Source organism: Mus musculus, chromosome 11, assembly GCF_000001635.26.
Source record: "Mus musculus strain C57BL/6J chromosome 11, GRCm38.p6 C57BL/6J".
NCBI classification, from domain to species: Eukaryota; Metazoa; Chordata; class Mammalia; order Rodentia; family Muridae; genus Mus; species Mus musculus.
This window is the reverse complement of record NC_000077.6, coordinates 94,594,121-94,610,669: the sequence shown is the minus strand read 5'-3', so window position 1 is coordinate 94,610,669 and position 16,549 is coordinate 94,594,121. Positions and strand designations below refer to the sequence as shown.

Genomic DNA, 16,549 nt, shown 5'->3' with positions numbered 1-16,549 from the left:
CTCTGAAACCCATAGCTGTTTCCTGCCTGTGCTGTACCCTGCTGCTCCCACTAATGTCAGTGGTGATGCCCTAATTTATGATTTCCACTTATTCAATGTCTGCTGTAACCCACCCCCATCCTTTTCCCATCAAAGGATGTGGCAAAAGCCTAAGGCCTTAACTTATGGCCTTCTGTTTGGTAGCATATTATTCTGGTTTATTTTTTGAAATCATATTATGTAGCTCGTCATATTATGTAGCTTGATACATAGCTGAGACTGTCCCTGATCTCACAGAGATATTCCAGCCTCTACCTCATAGATATCTACCACCTCCCTCAGCAAAATGTTATTCTGAACAGCCCTGAATCCATGTTCCCAGGCCATGGTAACTCATATTTGGCTCAGAATAAACTCTCTTACTTCCCTTGAGGTAAGAGCTGAGATTTTATAGAAAAGGGTTCTAAGACCTTTTACTATTCCAGGTTTTTTTTTTTTTTTTTTTTTTTGGTTTTTCAAGACTGGGTTTCTCTGTGTAGCCTTGGCTGTCCTGGAACTCACTTTGTAGACCAGGCTGGCCTCGAACTCAGAAATCCACCTGCCTCTGCCTCCCGAGTGCTGGGATTAAAGGCGTGAGCCACCACGCCCGGCTCCAGGTTGTTTTTAAAAACAGGCTAACTCACTTTATTTTTTTCCCTTCATATAAAAATCCTGTGTTGCTGCAGAATATTTGATCACTCTGTGAACCCCGAGATTGTGTTATTTGCTGGAAATAACTTGTTTCTAGGTGTGGTGTGGCTCGGCCCTTAGCACATCTTTAATCCCTGTTGTTGGAATACAGATAGGCCCTTAATACACACCTTTAACCCCAAACAATGAAGGTAAAGTGAGTTTGTAGACAGAAGCAGCTATGCTTGAAAGTGATGTCTAATTGATAGGCAAAGTGACGACTCAGAGAAAGATGTGACAGAACAGGATATGCCCAACTTTCAAGAGAAGGGAGAGGAAAGGGGAGCTACTTAAGGGGCAGAGGGGAGAGAGAGAGGAGGCAGATTAACTGGTGCAGAGAAACAGGTTGCAGAGAAAGAACAAGTTAGACACAGGTAATGAGAGGTAATGATTAGAGCATATCGTCAGAGTTAGTTTGAGGCCAAGCAGAGCAATTCAAAGAGGCCAAAGAGAGAAGTCAGATTGAATCAGTTAGGGGAGAGGAGTTTTGAACTAGAACAACTGAGTTAAACCAGCCAGCCAGGGATCAGAAAGAACAAGAAAGCTTATTCAGCAGTAAGTCTCAGAAGCTAAAAGCATTCTAGGCCTAGGTAAGAGTATACAGAGGCTCGAAGTACGAGGGAGGCCTAGGTTAGCAGACTGAGGCAGTAAACCTCAGAGGCAGTAAACCTCAGAGATGTAATTGTTATTACATCAGGTGAATAAAGGCTACATTTACACTATGTGAGCTGAGTGCTGGTGGCACATGCCTTTAATCCCAGCACTTGGGAGGCAGAGGCAGGTGGATTTCTGAGTTTGAGGCCAGCCTGATCTACAGAGTGAGTTCCAGGACAGTAAGGGCTTTACACAGAAACTGTCTCAAAAAACAAAACAAAACAAAACAAAAAACAAAAAAGAAAAACAAAACAAAACAAAACAAAAAATCCTACGTGGTAGCCAAAGATGGAGCCTGGGTCCTCTGCCCAGAGGCTCTGGTGTGGGTTTTCACGTCATGATTGGCTCTTTCCTAATAGGAAGATTTAGTGAACAGAGTCTTTTCCCAGAGGACCCAGAGACCAGGGGTCAGACAGCTGTAGGTCTTGGAGTTGCATCAAAGGTGGCCTTGGTGAAGTTGCCCAGGGTAGGCCTGTATTCCTGGCTGATGTGTGGCTGTCATTGACACCAGCCAGCAGTAGTAGCTTCTAAGTTGGTATCTTAGTTAGGGTTTCTTTTTTTTTGTTGTTGTTCTGTTTTGTTTTGTTTTAGAGCTTTATTGTAGAAAGGCAGGAAGAAGGAGAGAAGGTAGAAAGAGAAAGAGACCGGCCATGGCCACGTGGAAAGAGGGGAGAAGGGAGAGAGAGGGGGAAGGCTAGAGAGTAAGAAAGGTGAGAGCTTAAAGAATTAATTAGGGTTTCTATTGCTGTGATGAGATACCCATTCTTAGATAGGAAGCCATTTGATTGGGGCTGGCTTCCAGTTCAGAGGTTTAGTCTATTATCGTCATGGCGGGAAGCATGGCAGCACACATGGTGCAGGAGCAGTAGCAGAGAACTCCACCAGATTCAGAACGTTTCTGAGACACACCTACTCCAACAAGGCCTCACCCCCTAATATTGCCACTCCCCTCTGAGCTTATGGAGACCATATTCTTTCAGACCACCACAGTCGGGCATGGGGGAAGTGGCAATGCCCATGCCTTACCTCTGAGAGCAGGCACGTGACACACAAGCACAGAGCCACAGCAGCCTGTCACCTTTGCATGGGACACCATGGAGTTGGCCAATCTTGTTCCCTAAGTTGCTTCTCTACAATGGAAAGGTTGGCAAGATAACAGGCTGTAGAAGGGCAGTGGCTAGCTCCTTGGAGCACTTATACTCAGAACAATATGACTTTTGTAGTTCTCTATAGGATCAAAAGCCTTGAATCTGCTCCAACGGCCAATCCAAGTCTACTTCTGCAGTGGTATGATCCTTAGAAACTCCTTTTTCTTTCTTTTTTTTTTTTATTTTAAAGATTTATTTATTTTGCCTGGCGTGGTAGTGCATGCCTTTAATCCCAGCACTCGGGAGGAAGAGGCAGGCGGATTTCTGAGTTCGAGGCCAGCATGGTCTACAGAGAGAGTTCCAGGACAGCCAGGGCTATACAGAGAAACCCTGTCTCAAAAAAACAAAACAAAACAAAAAAAGATTTATTTATTTTATGTTGCAAGTACACTGTCATTGTCTTCAGACACACCAGAAGAGGGCATCAGATTCCATTACAGATGGTTGTGAGCCACCATGTGGTTGCTGGGAATTGAAGGAAGGACCTATGGAAGAGGAACCAGTGCTCTTAACCACTGCGTCATCTCTTTAGCCCCTAGAAAGTTATTCTTAAGGGACGAAACCTGGAAAAAGTCCAAAACCTCAGAGTCCTTGATGAGCAGGAAGAACAAGTTGATCTTCTCCAGGGATTTGATCTCCGTGTCCTTAACCAGGCAACCTGGACTGGTGGTGGGGGTCCACCCCTAGCCCCCAACACGTCACACTGTATTTCTCCTTTCCTTCCCTTCCTTCCTTCCTTCCTTCCTTCCTTCCTTCCTTCCTTCCTTCCTTCCGTCCTATTTATTTATGTATTTATTTAGTTATTTAATTATTGATTTTTGAGACAGGGTCTCTCTACAGAGCTATGGCTGTCCTGGAATTATATAGACCAGGCTAGACTTGAACTCAGAGAGATCCATCTGCCTCTGCTTTCTGAGTGCTGGGATCAAAGGTGTGTGCCACCACACCCAGCCTGTCCTTTCTTTCTTTCTTTTTTTTTTAAGCGAGAGATAACAATTTTTCTCTTTTATTTTAATATTTATTTATTCATTTATTATTTGTAAGTACACTGTAGCTGTCTTCAGACACTCCAGAAGAGGGCATCAGATCTCATTACGGATGGTGTGAGCCACCATGTGGTTGCTGGGATTTGAACTCAGACCCTTTGGAAGAGCAGTCGGTGCTCTTAACCTCTGAACCTCTGAGCCACCTCACCAGCCCCCTGTCCTTTCTTTTTAAGGCTACATAATAATTGCATATGCCAAGTAAAAATAGCATGTGTGATTATTCCACATTTATTTTGTAAGCTCCTCCCTTTGCTGTGATGAATAATTCTGTGAAGAAGCTTGGTGTTAGGATTACAGGTCTGAGCCACTATTCTTGGCTTCATCTGAATGACTTGATTTTTTTTAATTTCTCTTTATTGTGTATGCGATTTGATTTGTATGTGAGCATATCCATGCACTCATGTGGTAGTCCGAGGACCTTTTCCAGGAGTCGGTTCTCACCCTCCACTTTGTTGAGCTCCTCATTGCCCTAACTGCAGGCATGTGCCTGAGGTACTAGACTGCATAGCTCAGGGGAAGGTTAACTGGTGGGAAGTCCTGTTCTGGCGCTAGGATCCACACTCCGGGTTAGCTGGCTGAGCTTCTGGGAGAGTCTCCTGTCTTCATCTCCTCCCTTGCCTTAGGAGTGCTGTGGTTGCTGATATATGTTACTACATCCTACTCTCTCCCCCAAGCCCCCACACCTCCTTTGATTTTTGAAAACAGGGTTTCTCTGTGTAGCCCTTGTTGTCCTGGAACTCACTCAGTAGACCAGGCTGTAGATCTGCCTGCCTCTGCCTCCCCAGTGCTAGGATTAAAGGTGTGCGCCGCCACTGCCTGGTCTGCATCTTACTTTTTCCTGTGGTTTCCTGGATGGTCCCTGGTCTAACACCAGGCTTTTGTCTAGGAAGTGTCTTTTATGTTCAGAGCTATCTTGCTGACTTCATCAGAAATTTTATTTGTGATATGGCCAACTTTCAGGCTGGCTAAGTCTACACAGAGAACCCTGTCTCAAAACTTGCTATGTAGATCAGCCTGGACTCAAACTCATAGAAATCTGCCTGCCTCTTCCTTTCTTGATTTTTCCCCCCAAGACAGGATTTCTCAGTGTAACCAGCCCCGGCTGTCCTAGATTCTTTGTAGACCAGGCTGACCTTGAACTCACAGAGATTTACCTTCCTAGTGCTGGGATTAAAGGCATGAGACTCCATACTCTGCCCCTTTGAACTATTTTAATTACCTTAGTTTTATCTTCTCTCTTTACTTTTGAGTGTTTTTTGTTGTTGTTGTTTTTTTGGTTTTTCCAAGACAGTGTTTCTCTGTACAGCCCTGGCTGTCCTGGAACTCACTTTGTAGACCAGGCTGGCCTCAAACTCAGAAATCCGCCTGCCTCTGCCTCCCGAGTGCTAGGATTAAAGGCGTGCGCCACCACGCCCGGCACGTGTTTAATTTTTTTAATTATATTTTTAATGGGTCTTTTGTTGCAAATAGGTTTGTCCCTAGAGAAGTATAAATGCCTATCTTCTCCTTTTAAGGTTCCAATCCTTCTTGGATTGGATTCCTTCCAAGTCTGCATTGGAGGACGAATAAGTGTATTGAACTGTCTTATAGGCATGGACGAGGGGTTGCTTATGGGAGCGTGAGTGACACCCCCCTCCAAGTTACCAGACTGGGAAGTCTCCACTCAACTTGGACAGAGTTCCCACCAGCTAACCTTTCCCAGACCTACACAGTCTAGTACCTCAGGCACATGCCCTGCAATTAGGGTAAAATTCCATATAAACGGAGGAGTGGCTAGAATCTAAGCGACAATCTTATGACTCTCCCCACCCATTCCTTTGAGAAACTCCAGAGTCAACAGTCTCGTGTCAGCAGGCACTGCTGATCTGATGAAGATGGTGGCTTTTACTCAGAAGGCTGCACCCTGCAACACCCTCGAACGATAGCTTCATTGGGGGTTGTGGGGGTTTTTTTGTTTTTGTTTTTGAACATTCTAGCTGTGTGGTGGTGGCACTTGCCTTTAATCCCAACACTTGGAAGGCAGAGGCAGGAGGCTCTCTGTGAGTTCAAAGCCAGCCTGGTTTATAAATCTAGTTCCAGGATAGCTAGGGCTACCCAGAGAAACCCTGTGTCAAAAAAACAAAAAAACAAACAAACAAAAAAAAACCCAAATCAAACCAAAATCTAAATCCATATTCTTTCCTTTATGCATTATTACCTGAAGATAGGATATCTCTCTATTTATTTATTTATCTATCTATCTATCTATTTATTTATTTATTTATTTATTTATTATTCATGTAGAGACAGGGTCTCATTGTGTAGCCCTTGCTGGCCTGAGACTCACTATGTAGATCATGTTGGCCTGGAACTCACAGAGATCTGCCTGCCTTTGTGAAAGATATGTGCCACACCCAGCCTTATTTATTTACTGAAACAAAGTCTCAGTATGTACTCCAGGTTGGCTTGGAAGTGGCTGGGGATTCTGCCTGTAGGTGCAGCTGACACCTTAGTTTATTATATTTTACTTATTGTTATCTTTTCGCTCTTGTTTTTTGTTATTATCATTGTTGTTGTGTGTGTGTATATGGTGCTGGGCATTAAACACAGGGCTCTCAACATGCTAGACAAGTTCTCTATAATTTTTAGTTTAAAAAAGATTTATTTTATGTATTTGAGTACACTGTAGCTGTACTGATGGTTGTGAGCCACCATGTGGTTGCTGGGATTTGAACTCAGGACCTTAAGAGCAGTCAGTGCTCTTAACCACTGAGCTATCTCTCCAGCCCCACTTTTTTTTTTTTCAGTACCGGGTTTCTCTATGTAGACCAGGCTTGCCTTGAACTCAGAGATCTGCCTGTCAACTAAAGGTGGGTGTGTGCTGCCATGCCAGCTTACCTTTTATTTTGAGACAGCATCTTTCTAATTGCCCAAGCAGGCCTTGACCTTTTAATCTTCCTGCTTCAATCTCTCTAAAGTAGCTGGTATTATATATCTATCTATCATCAGGCCTGCAACACAAAATTTATAAGACTATTGGCCTCTACCTTCTTCCTTCTCCTCCACCACCCCCTTTATCATTTCAGCTAAGACAATTTCTATGGCTAGAGGCATTATACTTGTTTCACTGTGATTAGATTTTTTGGACACAGGAGAACATGTTGACAGATTTATAATCTCAGCACTTTGGAGCAGGAGGCAGGAGGATCAGGAGTTCAAGACCAACATCAGTTACTTAGTAAGTTTGAAGCCAGCCTGGGCTTCATGATACCTTGTCTCCAAAAAATAGCAACAGTAGGAGCCCAGGAGATGGTTCGGTGGGTAAGGGTGCTTCCTGCCAAGCGTAATGACCTGAGTTCAATCCCTGGACTCACACAGTGTAAGGAGAGACCAACTTCAACAAGTTGTCTTCTGATCTCCATTGTGTGCACGTATGGTGTGCACGAACAAATCACATAAGATTGGCCACAGTGGTGCAAGTCTGTAATTCCAGAAGACAAAAGGAGGCAGGAGGATCAAAGTTCAAGGTCATGCTAAGATTTATACAGATGAGGTCAGCCTGAGCTATATGAGACCCTGTCTCAAAAAAAAAAAAAAAAAAAGCTACTTCATGTTGACATTAGAGCCCCTTTCTCTGTCTGTCTGTCTGTCTGTCTGTCTCTTTTTTTTCTCCCTAGGGTGGCCACAGACTCCCTGTGTAGCTGAAGATGACTTTGAGTTCCTGATTCTCCTACCTTTATTGCCCTGGCTGGAATCATGCAGGTCTATGAGTCCATTTCTGAGTCAGAGAAACAAGGGGAAGGCGATAAAGGCTTCCCCAGGCTAGCCCATAGGACAGGCAGAATGGCTTATCTTCCCTTCCCCCCAAGACTCACTCAGAGACTAGTCAGGAAGAGAAAGGGTCCCGGGGACCAGAATGTACCCTTCACTTTGCCAGGACAATTATTTATCTAGAAGGAATCAACGATTTGTCCAGGGTCATCCACCAAGCCTTCAAGGCAGGGCTTGGCTCCTGAACTTGGGATACCAGTCAGCACCCTTCACTCCCTGGGCCTGGCTGTCTGAAACCACTGTATACATTTGATTTGGAGGGCATCATGCCGTTTCAAGCCCAGCTTTTCAAAGTCTCTCCTCTTGACTTGTTCTCCAACGGAACACAGATTCTTTCCAAAAAGCTGTCAGAGGGAGAGGGAGAGGGAGAGAAAGAGAGAGATATCTGGTCACTCTGGAGATCAGAGAAGGAGTAGCTGTATTAGTCATGACCCCAGCTGAACCAGATCAAGGCAAAGGTTCACCAGGCTAACCTCCACCCTCCGCCAACTGTTCCTCTGCCTGGCTTTCTTCATTCCAAGTCAGGAGAAGGGAAGCCACCCGGCCGGGGGCCTTTCTTCTCTTCTTTCCCAGATCGTTCAGGACAACGAGGAGCTAGAAAGTGGAGGACTAGTGTACTCATCTTTGGACACCCAGCGCACAGCCTGAGCACTCACCTCTTGTAGATCTTGTCACCCATCCTCCTTGGATGACGTTAGAATACATTCCTAAGGGCACAGCTAGAGGGTTGAGTCACAAAGTCAGGGTCCTTTGGAGCCTAGGGGAGCAGCTGAGGAAATTGTGTTTAAGGCTTCAGGCTAGAGCAGAAAGAGGGAAGGTAGGATACAACAGACGCGTCCCTGATGCCACCTAATCTTGTCTACCTGGTACTCTTCTCAGAGTCGTGGGGAGGATGCAAGGTCGAAGTAAAGCTGACTCTTAGCCTCTGGCCAGACTAGCACCTTGGTCCCCGGAGGTCTCCGAATACAGAGGGGTTTACCCATCAGAGCGGTAGGTCCCAACTACCTTTCCTCTCCCCAGAGGCCCTCTGCTCCAGTTGGCAGGCCTCAGGGGCACTCGGGGCAGATTCCTTTGGCCTGTAGCTCAGCACCCAGGAAGTCCCCACGTGACCCAAGCCCTACTGGGCACGTGGGACCAACCAGTCCAGGCATTGTCATCTGGCTCTATATAGACTGTTGATTGTTTTCCCGTTTATGAAACTCTTAGGCCCTCCAAAGTTAGAGTGATGATTGCAGGAAGGCCCTGTATTGTGCTGCAGAGCCGGTCTTGGGAGCCCCGGGAGGGGGAGGGGGGACAAGGGCGGGACTTCGAGGGCGGGCTTGAAGGGCTGCAGTTCCCACGCAAAGGTGGCCAGGACCGAGTCGCCACTTCCCGGCCTCTCCTCGCCCCGCCCCGCCCCGCCCCGCGGGGACCCAGTCCTCCTCACCCCATAGGCAGAGCGACCCTCCCGCCTCCCCGTCCGCTTCTTAATTACCCTCGCCTCGTTCACTTTCAAAGTTTACTCCCGGCCCGGACCCGCGGCGGAAGCGAGCCATGGCTGTCTATCACGGGATGCTGCGCTTCGGGAGGCTGTGTATCGCGAGCCTGGGGGCGCGGGGCCCCCGGACGCTGCTCTCTCGCCCTCGGCCGAACTCGAAGTTGCAGAGTGTCCGCGCTCTCAGGTACCCCGAGCAGCATTCCGAAAAGAGAGGGGGCTGGGCAGTCCCGAGAAGGGAACTTGGGAGTTCTGCAGTGCTTGGCAGGGGCTGACCCCACTCTGGGTAGCCCTCACACACACTACCCTACCACCTAGGCAAAGGGAAAAGCCAGGCCTGCCCGGGATCTGGGGCTGCTGCTCATAGCCACAGGAGTCCCAGGCTGAGTTCAAATTCTAGTTCAGAATTCTGTATGCGTCCCATGTGGTACACAGAGCCAGGAGTGGAGGCTTTTTAACAGTACACCCGAGGAATAGAGCTGAATACTGCTAGGGCATTCTCTCAGCTGTATTAACTCCCGTGAAAAATGTGGGGACCGTTTGGGGGTCCACAGGGCACTGAGTATAACAGATCTTTCCTTCCTTTGTTTTCTTTTCCTTCCTTCTTTTCCTCCACCACCTCCTCTACTTTTTGGAGCAGGGTTCTCTCTGTAGCTGTGGTTGTCCTGAAACTCGCTCTGTACACCAGGCTAGCCTTGAAATCACAGAGATCTGCCTGACTCTGCCTTCTGAGTGCAGAGACTAAAGACCTGTACCACCACTGCCCGGCTTCCTTCCTCCTTTCAGTCATTACCACTTCTGGGCCCATTTTTTCATCTGTCTTCAGTGCAAGATCTGGGAAAGGGGTTGGCAGGAGAGAGTTGGCTGAATAAATCTAATATGACCAGACACGGAGGGGACTGCAGGAGCTTGCTGGGGAAAGGCCAAGCTGGGAGAGTTGGCTGTGCAACAAGGTGAATGGTGGTATCCTCTGCGTCCAGTAGGTATGCACATCGCCTATCCTGCTCTACCGCACGGAAGGGCAAACTACTAAGCCTGTTGTCCGTATTATTGTGCAGGCTGTGGTCTTGGAAAGGAATAGTGGAGGCACGGCAGAAAGAGGAATATGTCTCAGAAAACACTACTAAGTTTAAAAGACACTACTAAGGCCGATGAGAGTAGTGGTGTGTACCTTTAAGGCAGAGCCAGGGTTTCTGAGTTCAAGGCCAGCTTGGCCTATGAAGTAAATTCCAGGACAGTTGGGGCTAAACAGATAAACCCTGTGCACCCAATCAAAAGACAGCCCCCCTGAGAAGAAGTTGGACGGACAAGTTGGAAGATGTCTTTTTGGCTGGAACTCTCAGGTTCTGAGAGCTAAGTGCCTTCTGAGAATTAAGAAACAAACTGGTGTGTGTGTGTGTGTGTGTGTGTGTGTGTGTGTGTGTGTGTGTGTATGTATGTATGTATGTGAATTAGCACTCTAACACTGATGTTAGTACATGTTCAGCTCCTGTGAAGTGCTTTAACATCCCTCTGCCTTCTTTCCTGAGGAGACCTAGGGGCTCATGGCTCCATGCACATGTGATTTTTGTTTTTGTTTTTCCTTCCTTCCTTCCTTCCTTCCTTCCTTCCTTCCTTCCTTTCTTTCTTTCTTTCCTTCTTTCTTTCTTTTCTTTCTTTCTTTTGGGGGAGGTTTTTTCGAGACAGAGTTTCTCTGTGTAGCCCTGGCTGTCCTGGAACTCACTCTGTAGACCAGGCTGGCCTTGAACTCAGAAATCCACCTTCCTCTGCCTCCCAAGTGCTGGGATTAAAGGCGTGCGCCACCACGCCCGGCTGTTTGTTTTTTAATATGAGTACACTGCAGCTGTCTTCAGACACACACCAAAAGAGTGCATCGGATCCCATTATAGGTGGTTGTGAGCCACCATATGGTTGCTGGGATTTGAACTCAGGACCTCTGGCAGAGCTGTCGGTGCTCTTAACCGCTGAGCCATCTCTCCAGCCCTCACTTGTGTTTTAAGTGCAGGTGAAGGCAACTGATAAATGTGTTTTCCTTTATCTCTCTCTACCTTACCATTTTGAGGTAGGGTACTGAGCCTGGGACCCATTGATTCTGCTAGGATGGCTAGCCAGTGAGTTCTAGGGATTTTTTCTTCTCTGTCCCCCAGCCCCTAGCACTGAGAAGTTACAGGTGGCTGAGCCATGGTGCCAAGCTTTTGTGTGAAAGTTGGGGATCCAGCTGGGTGTGGTGGCGCATGCCTTTAATCCCAGCACTCGGGAGGCAGAGGCAGGCAGATTTCTGAGTTCGAGGCCAGCCTGGTCTACAAAGTGAGTTCCAGGACAGCCAGGACTACACAGAGAAATCCTGTCTCGAAAAAAAAAAAAAAAAAAAAAAAAGAAAAGAAAAGAAAGAAAGAAAGAAAAGAAAAAGAAAAGAAAGTTGGGGATCCGAACTCAGTTCCTTCTGACTGTACCGCAGTCGCTTTACTGATTGAGCCACTACCCTAACCCCAACATTTGTGATCTTTGGCATTTTTCTGTGTAAACAAAGCAGGTCACTTACTGCCCTCAGGCCTGTGATCTCTGAGGGCTTCAGTGTCAGGCCTCAGAGAAACTATGTCCAGAAGAGACCTATTTATCAAGAGAGAGAGAGAGAAGGAGAGAAATATTTTCTGAGTATCTGGCCCAACTTCTTTCCATTCCTCTCATATTTGCATCCTTCCTGGCTGGCTTTCATCCTTCCAAACGAAGTATCCGGTTTGTCCCCTACTCTCCCCTGCAGAAGCCTCCATCTTAGGTTTCTCAAATATTCAGCACAGGTCTCTGAGGGCATTGACCTAGCCCTCAGAGGTCAAGCACCTAGGCCCATAGGACTCAGACCCAAACTGGTGGGAGGATGAAGAGAATCGGGGAGCGGGCACTAGATGGTGCTCCAGGCATGGTGGTGTGGGAAGCTGTTGTCCTCCACCCTCTGATTAGGATACAGGCAGGCTTTGCTGCTGCTGCCCAGCACACCGAGTCCATATTTGGGTTTTCTTTTGTGTTTTTGAGGCAGGGTCTTGGTGTGTAACCTGGGCTGTCCTGCAACTTGAAGCTATTAATCTTATTGTCTCAGCCTCTGAAGCTGTGAAATTGCAGGCATGGATCACCATGCTGGTTTTGCTGAACTGGAAAGAACAAGAATTGGAAGCTAGCTTGTCTTGAGATACACCCCTGGCTGCTCTACACAGAGAGCAGAGTTAATGGCCAAGGGGCATGTTACCTAATCTCTGAGTGTGGTTAGTTTGTTGCTAATGCAGTCTTATTGATGGTGGAGAGGCAGAAGCTGGTACTATTGTTTTCAGCCTTTCCTTTGAGGTGGGACTGACCCTCGTTAGTTAAGATTTAGACTTGATCTGGACCTTAGCAGCTCCATCAAAGGGCAGGTGTGTGAACCAGCCCCCACCCCACCCCTGACTCCAACCTCTACTACTGACAACTGGGTCCCTGTAGAATGGCCTCGGCGGGGAAGCCTGCAACGTGGGTACCTGAACCCTAAGTATTTCAGACTAGAAATGTCTCCTAACAGCTGGGTGGTGGGGGTGGCTTGTGTCTTTAAGTCCAGCATTCAGGAGGCAGAGGCAGATGGATCTCTGAATTCAAGGGCAGCCTGGTCTACAGAGCAAGTGCCAGGACAGCGAGGGGCTGTTACACGTTGAAAGTCTGCCTCGAAAAAGAATAAAACCCACCACCACCACCACCACCACCTCCACCTCCACCTCCACCTCCACCACCACCACCATAACAACAGCAACAAGACCCAAAATCAAAGGGTCTCCCACCAACCTCATCATTATCTTCCTTCTCTTTCTCTGTCTTTCTTTCATTCTCTCTTTCTCTCTTTTATTTTGGTGGTACCAGGAATCAAACTCAGAATCTTGTTATGCAAGTGCCACCCTCTACTCACTTGTTTTGTAGGAAGAGTTTGTTACACTCAAATGAAGACTCACATGTGTGTTCTCTTTGTACTCATAAAGGCATATCTACCAGCCGTTCCCTTTGGATGGCAAAAGTGAGCTCTCCATCCAGAGTTGGGCCAGTCCTGGGCTCAAACTCTTTATTGCCCCTAAATAGTTCTTTGTAGTTTGCTTCCTTCATAGGCTGTGGGTTCCTTCAGAAAGGTTATATTGAGTGATCATAGGACTTTATGGTGTAATTACATATGGAAATTGCACAGGTCTTAAATGTACTGCTCAGTGAGCTTTAATGGCTTGTTCTCTAGTGCTATAACTGACTGCCAGACAACAGAGCCATCGGTAAGCTGCCCTTCAGAGTTCATTTAACTCAGAGTTCTGAGGGAGAGAAGTCCAAGGGCACAGTGCCAGCATGTGCTTGGCACCGGTGAGGGCCATCCCGCTGAGTCATGACGTGGCCCAGAGCATCATGTGGTAAGAAGACCCAGAAAACACTCCAAGGAGAGCCATTTCAAAGTCAAGCTATCCCTCTATAACCTATTACTCCACAAAAGCTTGCATGGGTTGTTCCATTCCCAAGTGCAGAGGCCTCAATGATCCAAAGACTGCACTCTAAGAATCACTGGTATATGAATTCGGAGAATCGTTTAAACCACACTTAGACTCATTACTCGGTTTCCAAAGTTACTTTTTTTTTCCTCAAGGCTTTTTCCTTCCTCCCTCCTTTTCGTTTTCTTATCCTTTCATCCTCTGTGGTTTTATTGATTTTATTGGGTCATTTTAAAAAATTGACTTTCAGGAGGCAGAGGCAGGCGGATTTCTGAGTTCGAGGCCAGCCTGGTCTACAGAGTGAGTTCCAGGACAGCCAGGGCTACTTAGAGAAACCCTGTCTCGAAAAACAAAAACAAACAAACAACAAAAAAATTGACTTTCATGCGCAGGGATGTCTTTCCTGTCTGTATGTCTGTGTACCACGGTGGTCTTGCCTGCTGTCCTCAGAGCGAGAAAAGGGCGTCGGATCCCCCGAAACTATAATTCAAGATTGTTGCGGAGCCACCATGTGGATGCTGGGAACTGAAGCTGAGTCTTCTGGAAGAGCAGCCGGTGCTTTTAATTGCTAAAACGTCTCTTTAGCTCCTTGCTGTTTTAGTTTTTGAGATGGGATCTCATTATGTTGCCCAGAAAGGCCTCAGACACAGCAATCCTCTAGCTAGCCTCAAACTCCGCCCCCCAATGCTGACGTCACAGGCATGGGCCGCCACACCCAGCTCTGCCTTTTTATTTCTTCCTTCTTGTTTATATGGGTTTCCTTTTCTTTACTTAAATACTTGACAAGAACAGTTTAAGGCAGATTGATGTTGGCTCAGGGTTTGAGGTTAAAGTCCATCCCCACAGGAAAGGCCTGGTGGAGAGATGAGGCCTGAATGTAAGGCAGCACATGTAAGTGGTCTAATATGGCAAGTTGTCATGTTGTGTTCCCAATCAGGAAATGGAGAAAAATGAAGGCCAACTCTCAGAGCTTCAGAGTGCTTTCTCCCTTTCTGTGCAGTAGGGAGCCCCAGCCTGTGGGTACCATGATTAATCGCCACAGTGTGTGTGAATGTGTGTGTGTGTGTGTGTGTGTGAGAGAGAGAGAGAGAGAGAGAGAGAGAGAGAGAGAGAGAGAAAGAGAGGGCCTGTGTATGTGAGAGTGTGTGTGTGCCTTTGTGTATGTGAGTGTGACGTGAAGAGTGTGTACCCGTGTGTGTATGAGTGTGTGTGAGCCTGTGTATGTGTGTGTGTATGAGAGAGAGTGTGTGTGTGTGTGTGTGTGTGTGTGTGACTGAGAGATAGAGTGTGTGTGTGTGTGTGATGGGTGTGAGTTCCAGACATACGGTCTTGCATATGCCACACAAGTGTTCAGCCACGGAGTTGGTTTCAACACCCTCAAGTTTTTTCTTTTCTTTAAACATTTTCAGAAACACTTGTGTGCATTTGTTCATGCAACTTCTGACAATCTCCTTCCACCATGTGGGTCTCAGGGATTGAACTCAGGTCGTCCTCCGGCTTGGCCAAAAGGACCTTAAGTTGCTGAGTCATCTCACTGCCACCACCACTGAGGACTAGTTTTAGGGAGAAGGGGTTGTACTTGTTTGTTTGATTTTTACTGAGACAGCAGAGTCTTAATCTGTAGCCCAGGATAGCCTCAAACTCATAACACCCCTCCTGCCTCAGCTTCCCAAATGCTGAGTGTAATATGGATTATCACATCTGCATTTTTGGGGGGAGGGAAGGAGGTGACAGAGGTGGGGGGGGGATAGTCAAGGTCTCACTCTGTAGCAAGGCTGGTCAAGAACTCTGTAGACCAGGTTATCCTAGCACTTACATCACTCATACTGCCTTACTGTGAGTTTGAGGTTTACCTCGGCTACATATTAAGTATAGTAGGATTTTACATGAACACCACCACACTTGCTTTCTGAGGTCCTTTTTAAAAACATGTTAGCCTGGTGGTTGCGGCAGTGGTGGCGCACGCCTTTAATCCCAGCTCTTGGGAGGCAGAGGCAGGCGAATTTCTGAGTTTGAGACCAGCCAGTTCCAGGATAGCCAGGGCTGCACAGAGAAACCCAGTTTCAAAAAAACCAACAAAACAAAACAAAACAAAACTACAATGTTATTTTTTTGCTCTTAATGACCATTGTTTTGTTTTGTTTTTTTTTGTTGTTGTTATTTTTTTGAGACAGGATTTCTCAGTCAGTATAGTCCTGACTGTCCTGGAACTCATTTTGTAGACCAGGCTGGCCTCCAACTCAGAAATCTGCCTGCCTCTGCCTCCCAAGTGCTAGGATTAAAGGGTGCGCCACCACCGCCTGCCCCATGAACATTGTTTAGAAGGCTGTGTGGGTCAGGAAAATGACCTCTTATTAATGGTCTCGCTTTAGATTTTATTTGTCACAAGGTCATACTGACTTTTGGAATCGTAATTTCAGGTTGTAGCTGGTGCTACAACATATGGTGAATCGCCATATGTGCAGTAGATAAACATTAGAGCTTTACGGCTGGGGATATATATAGCTCAATGGTCAGTGATCATCAAGGATGCATTGAGGCCCTGGGTTTCTGTCCCCAACACATAGTATCACAACTAAGATTGTAACTTTACTTCAGGATAAGGCAGTCTCAAACATACACTCCTAAAGTAGTATGAGAAAAAGCCATGCCAGGTGGTGGTGGCGCACGCCTTTAATCCCAGCACTCGGGAGGCAGAGGCAGGCAGATTTCTGAGTTCGAGGCCAGCCTGGTCTACAGAGTGAGTTCCAGGACAACCAGGGCCACACAGAGAAACCCTGTCTCAAAAGAAAAAAAAAAAAAAAGAAAGAAAAAGCCACACATGGAGGAACATGCTGCAGTTTCAACGCTTGGGATATGGAGGCAGGAAGTTTATGTGACACGGGGTTTGCAGGTTCAATCCCAGCAGCCAGGGTTTTTCTTTCCTGCCGACCAATGCTACTCTGTAGTCAGTCACTAGTGTCTAAAAGTTAGAGCCACAAGCCCTCTGAGGATGTAGATGATTGGCAGATAGGCTGAGGGACAGTAAATCTCAGGATGGTTTGCAAGGGAGAAGGGAGGAAAGAGGCTGACCTTGAATGCCCTGACTATGCCAGTGAGTCTCCACATCCTTTGATTACTTTAGGTACCCTAGTTAAGAGGGTGCCATGGACCACCCCAGCCCGGTATGGGGGTCCCTGGGATGTGTGTCTCAAGGCCAGGTGGGTAAGGATTCGGTGGTGACAAACA

The 16,549-nt window shown here is 46.9% G+C and overlaps 1 protein-coding gene across 2 annotated transcripts in view; it reads left to right on the top strand.

The window, feature by feature from the left end:
* The first annotated feature begins 8,530 nt into the window (after nucleotides 1–8,530).
* Nucleotides 8,531–16,549, top strand: part of Acsf2 (acyl-CoA synthetase family member 2) — a 45,038-nt gene continuing 37,019 nt past the window's right edge. Inside the window, exon 1 of one of the 2 annotated variants that reach the window (XR_003949445.1) lies at nucleotides 8,531–9,027. Coding sequence is in view for 1 of the 2 variants with exons in the window: in NM_153807.2 (NP_722502.1) it covers nucleotides 8,900–9,027 (128 nt within the window). In the remaining variant the exon portion in view is untranslated. The remainder of the gene's footprint in view (nucleotides 9,028–16,549) is intronic. The other variant, NM_153807.2, reaches the window with a different exon arrangement.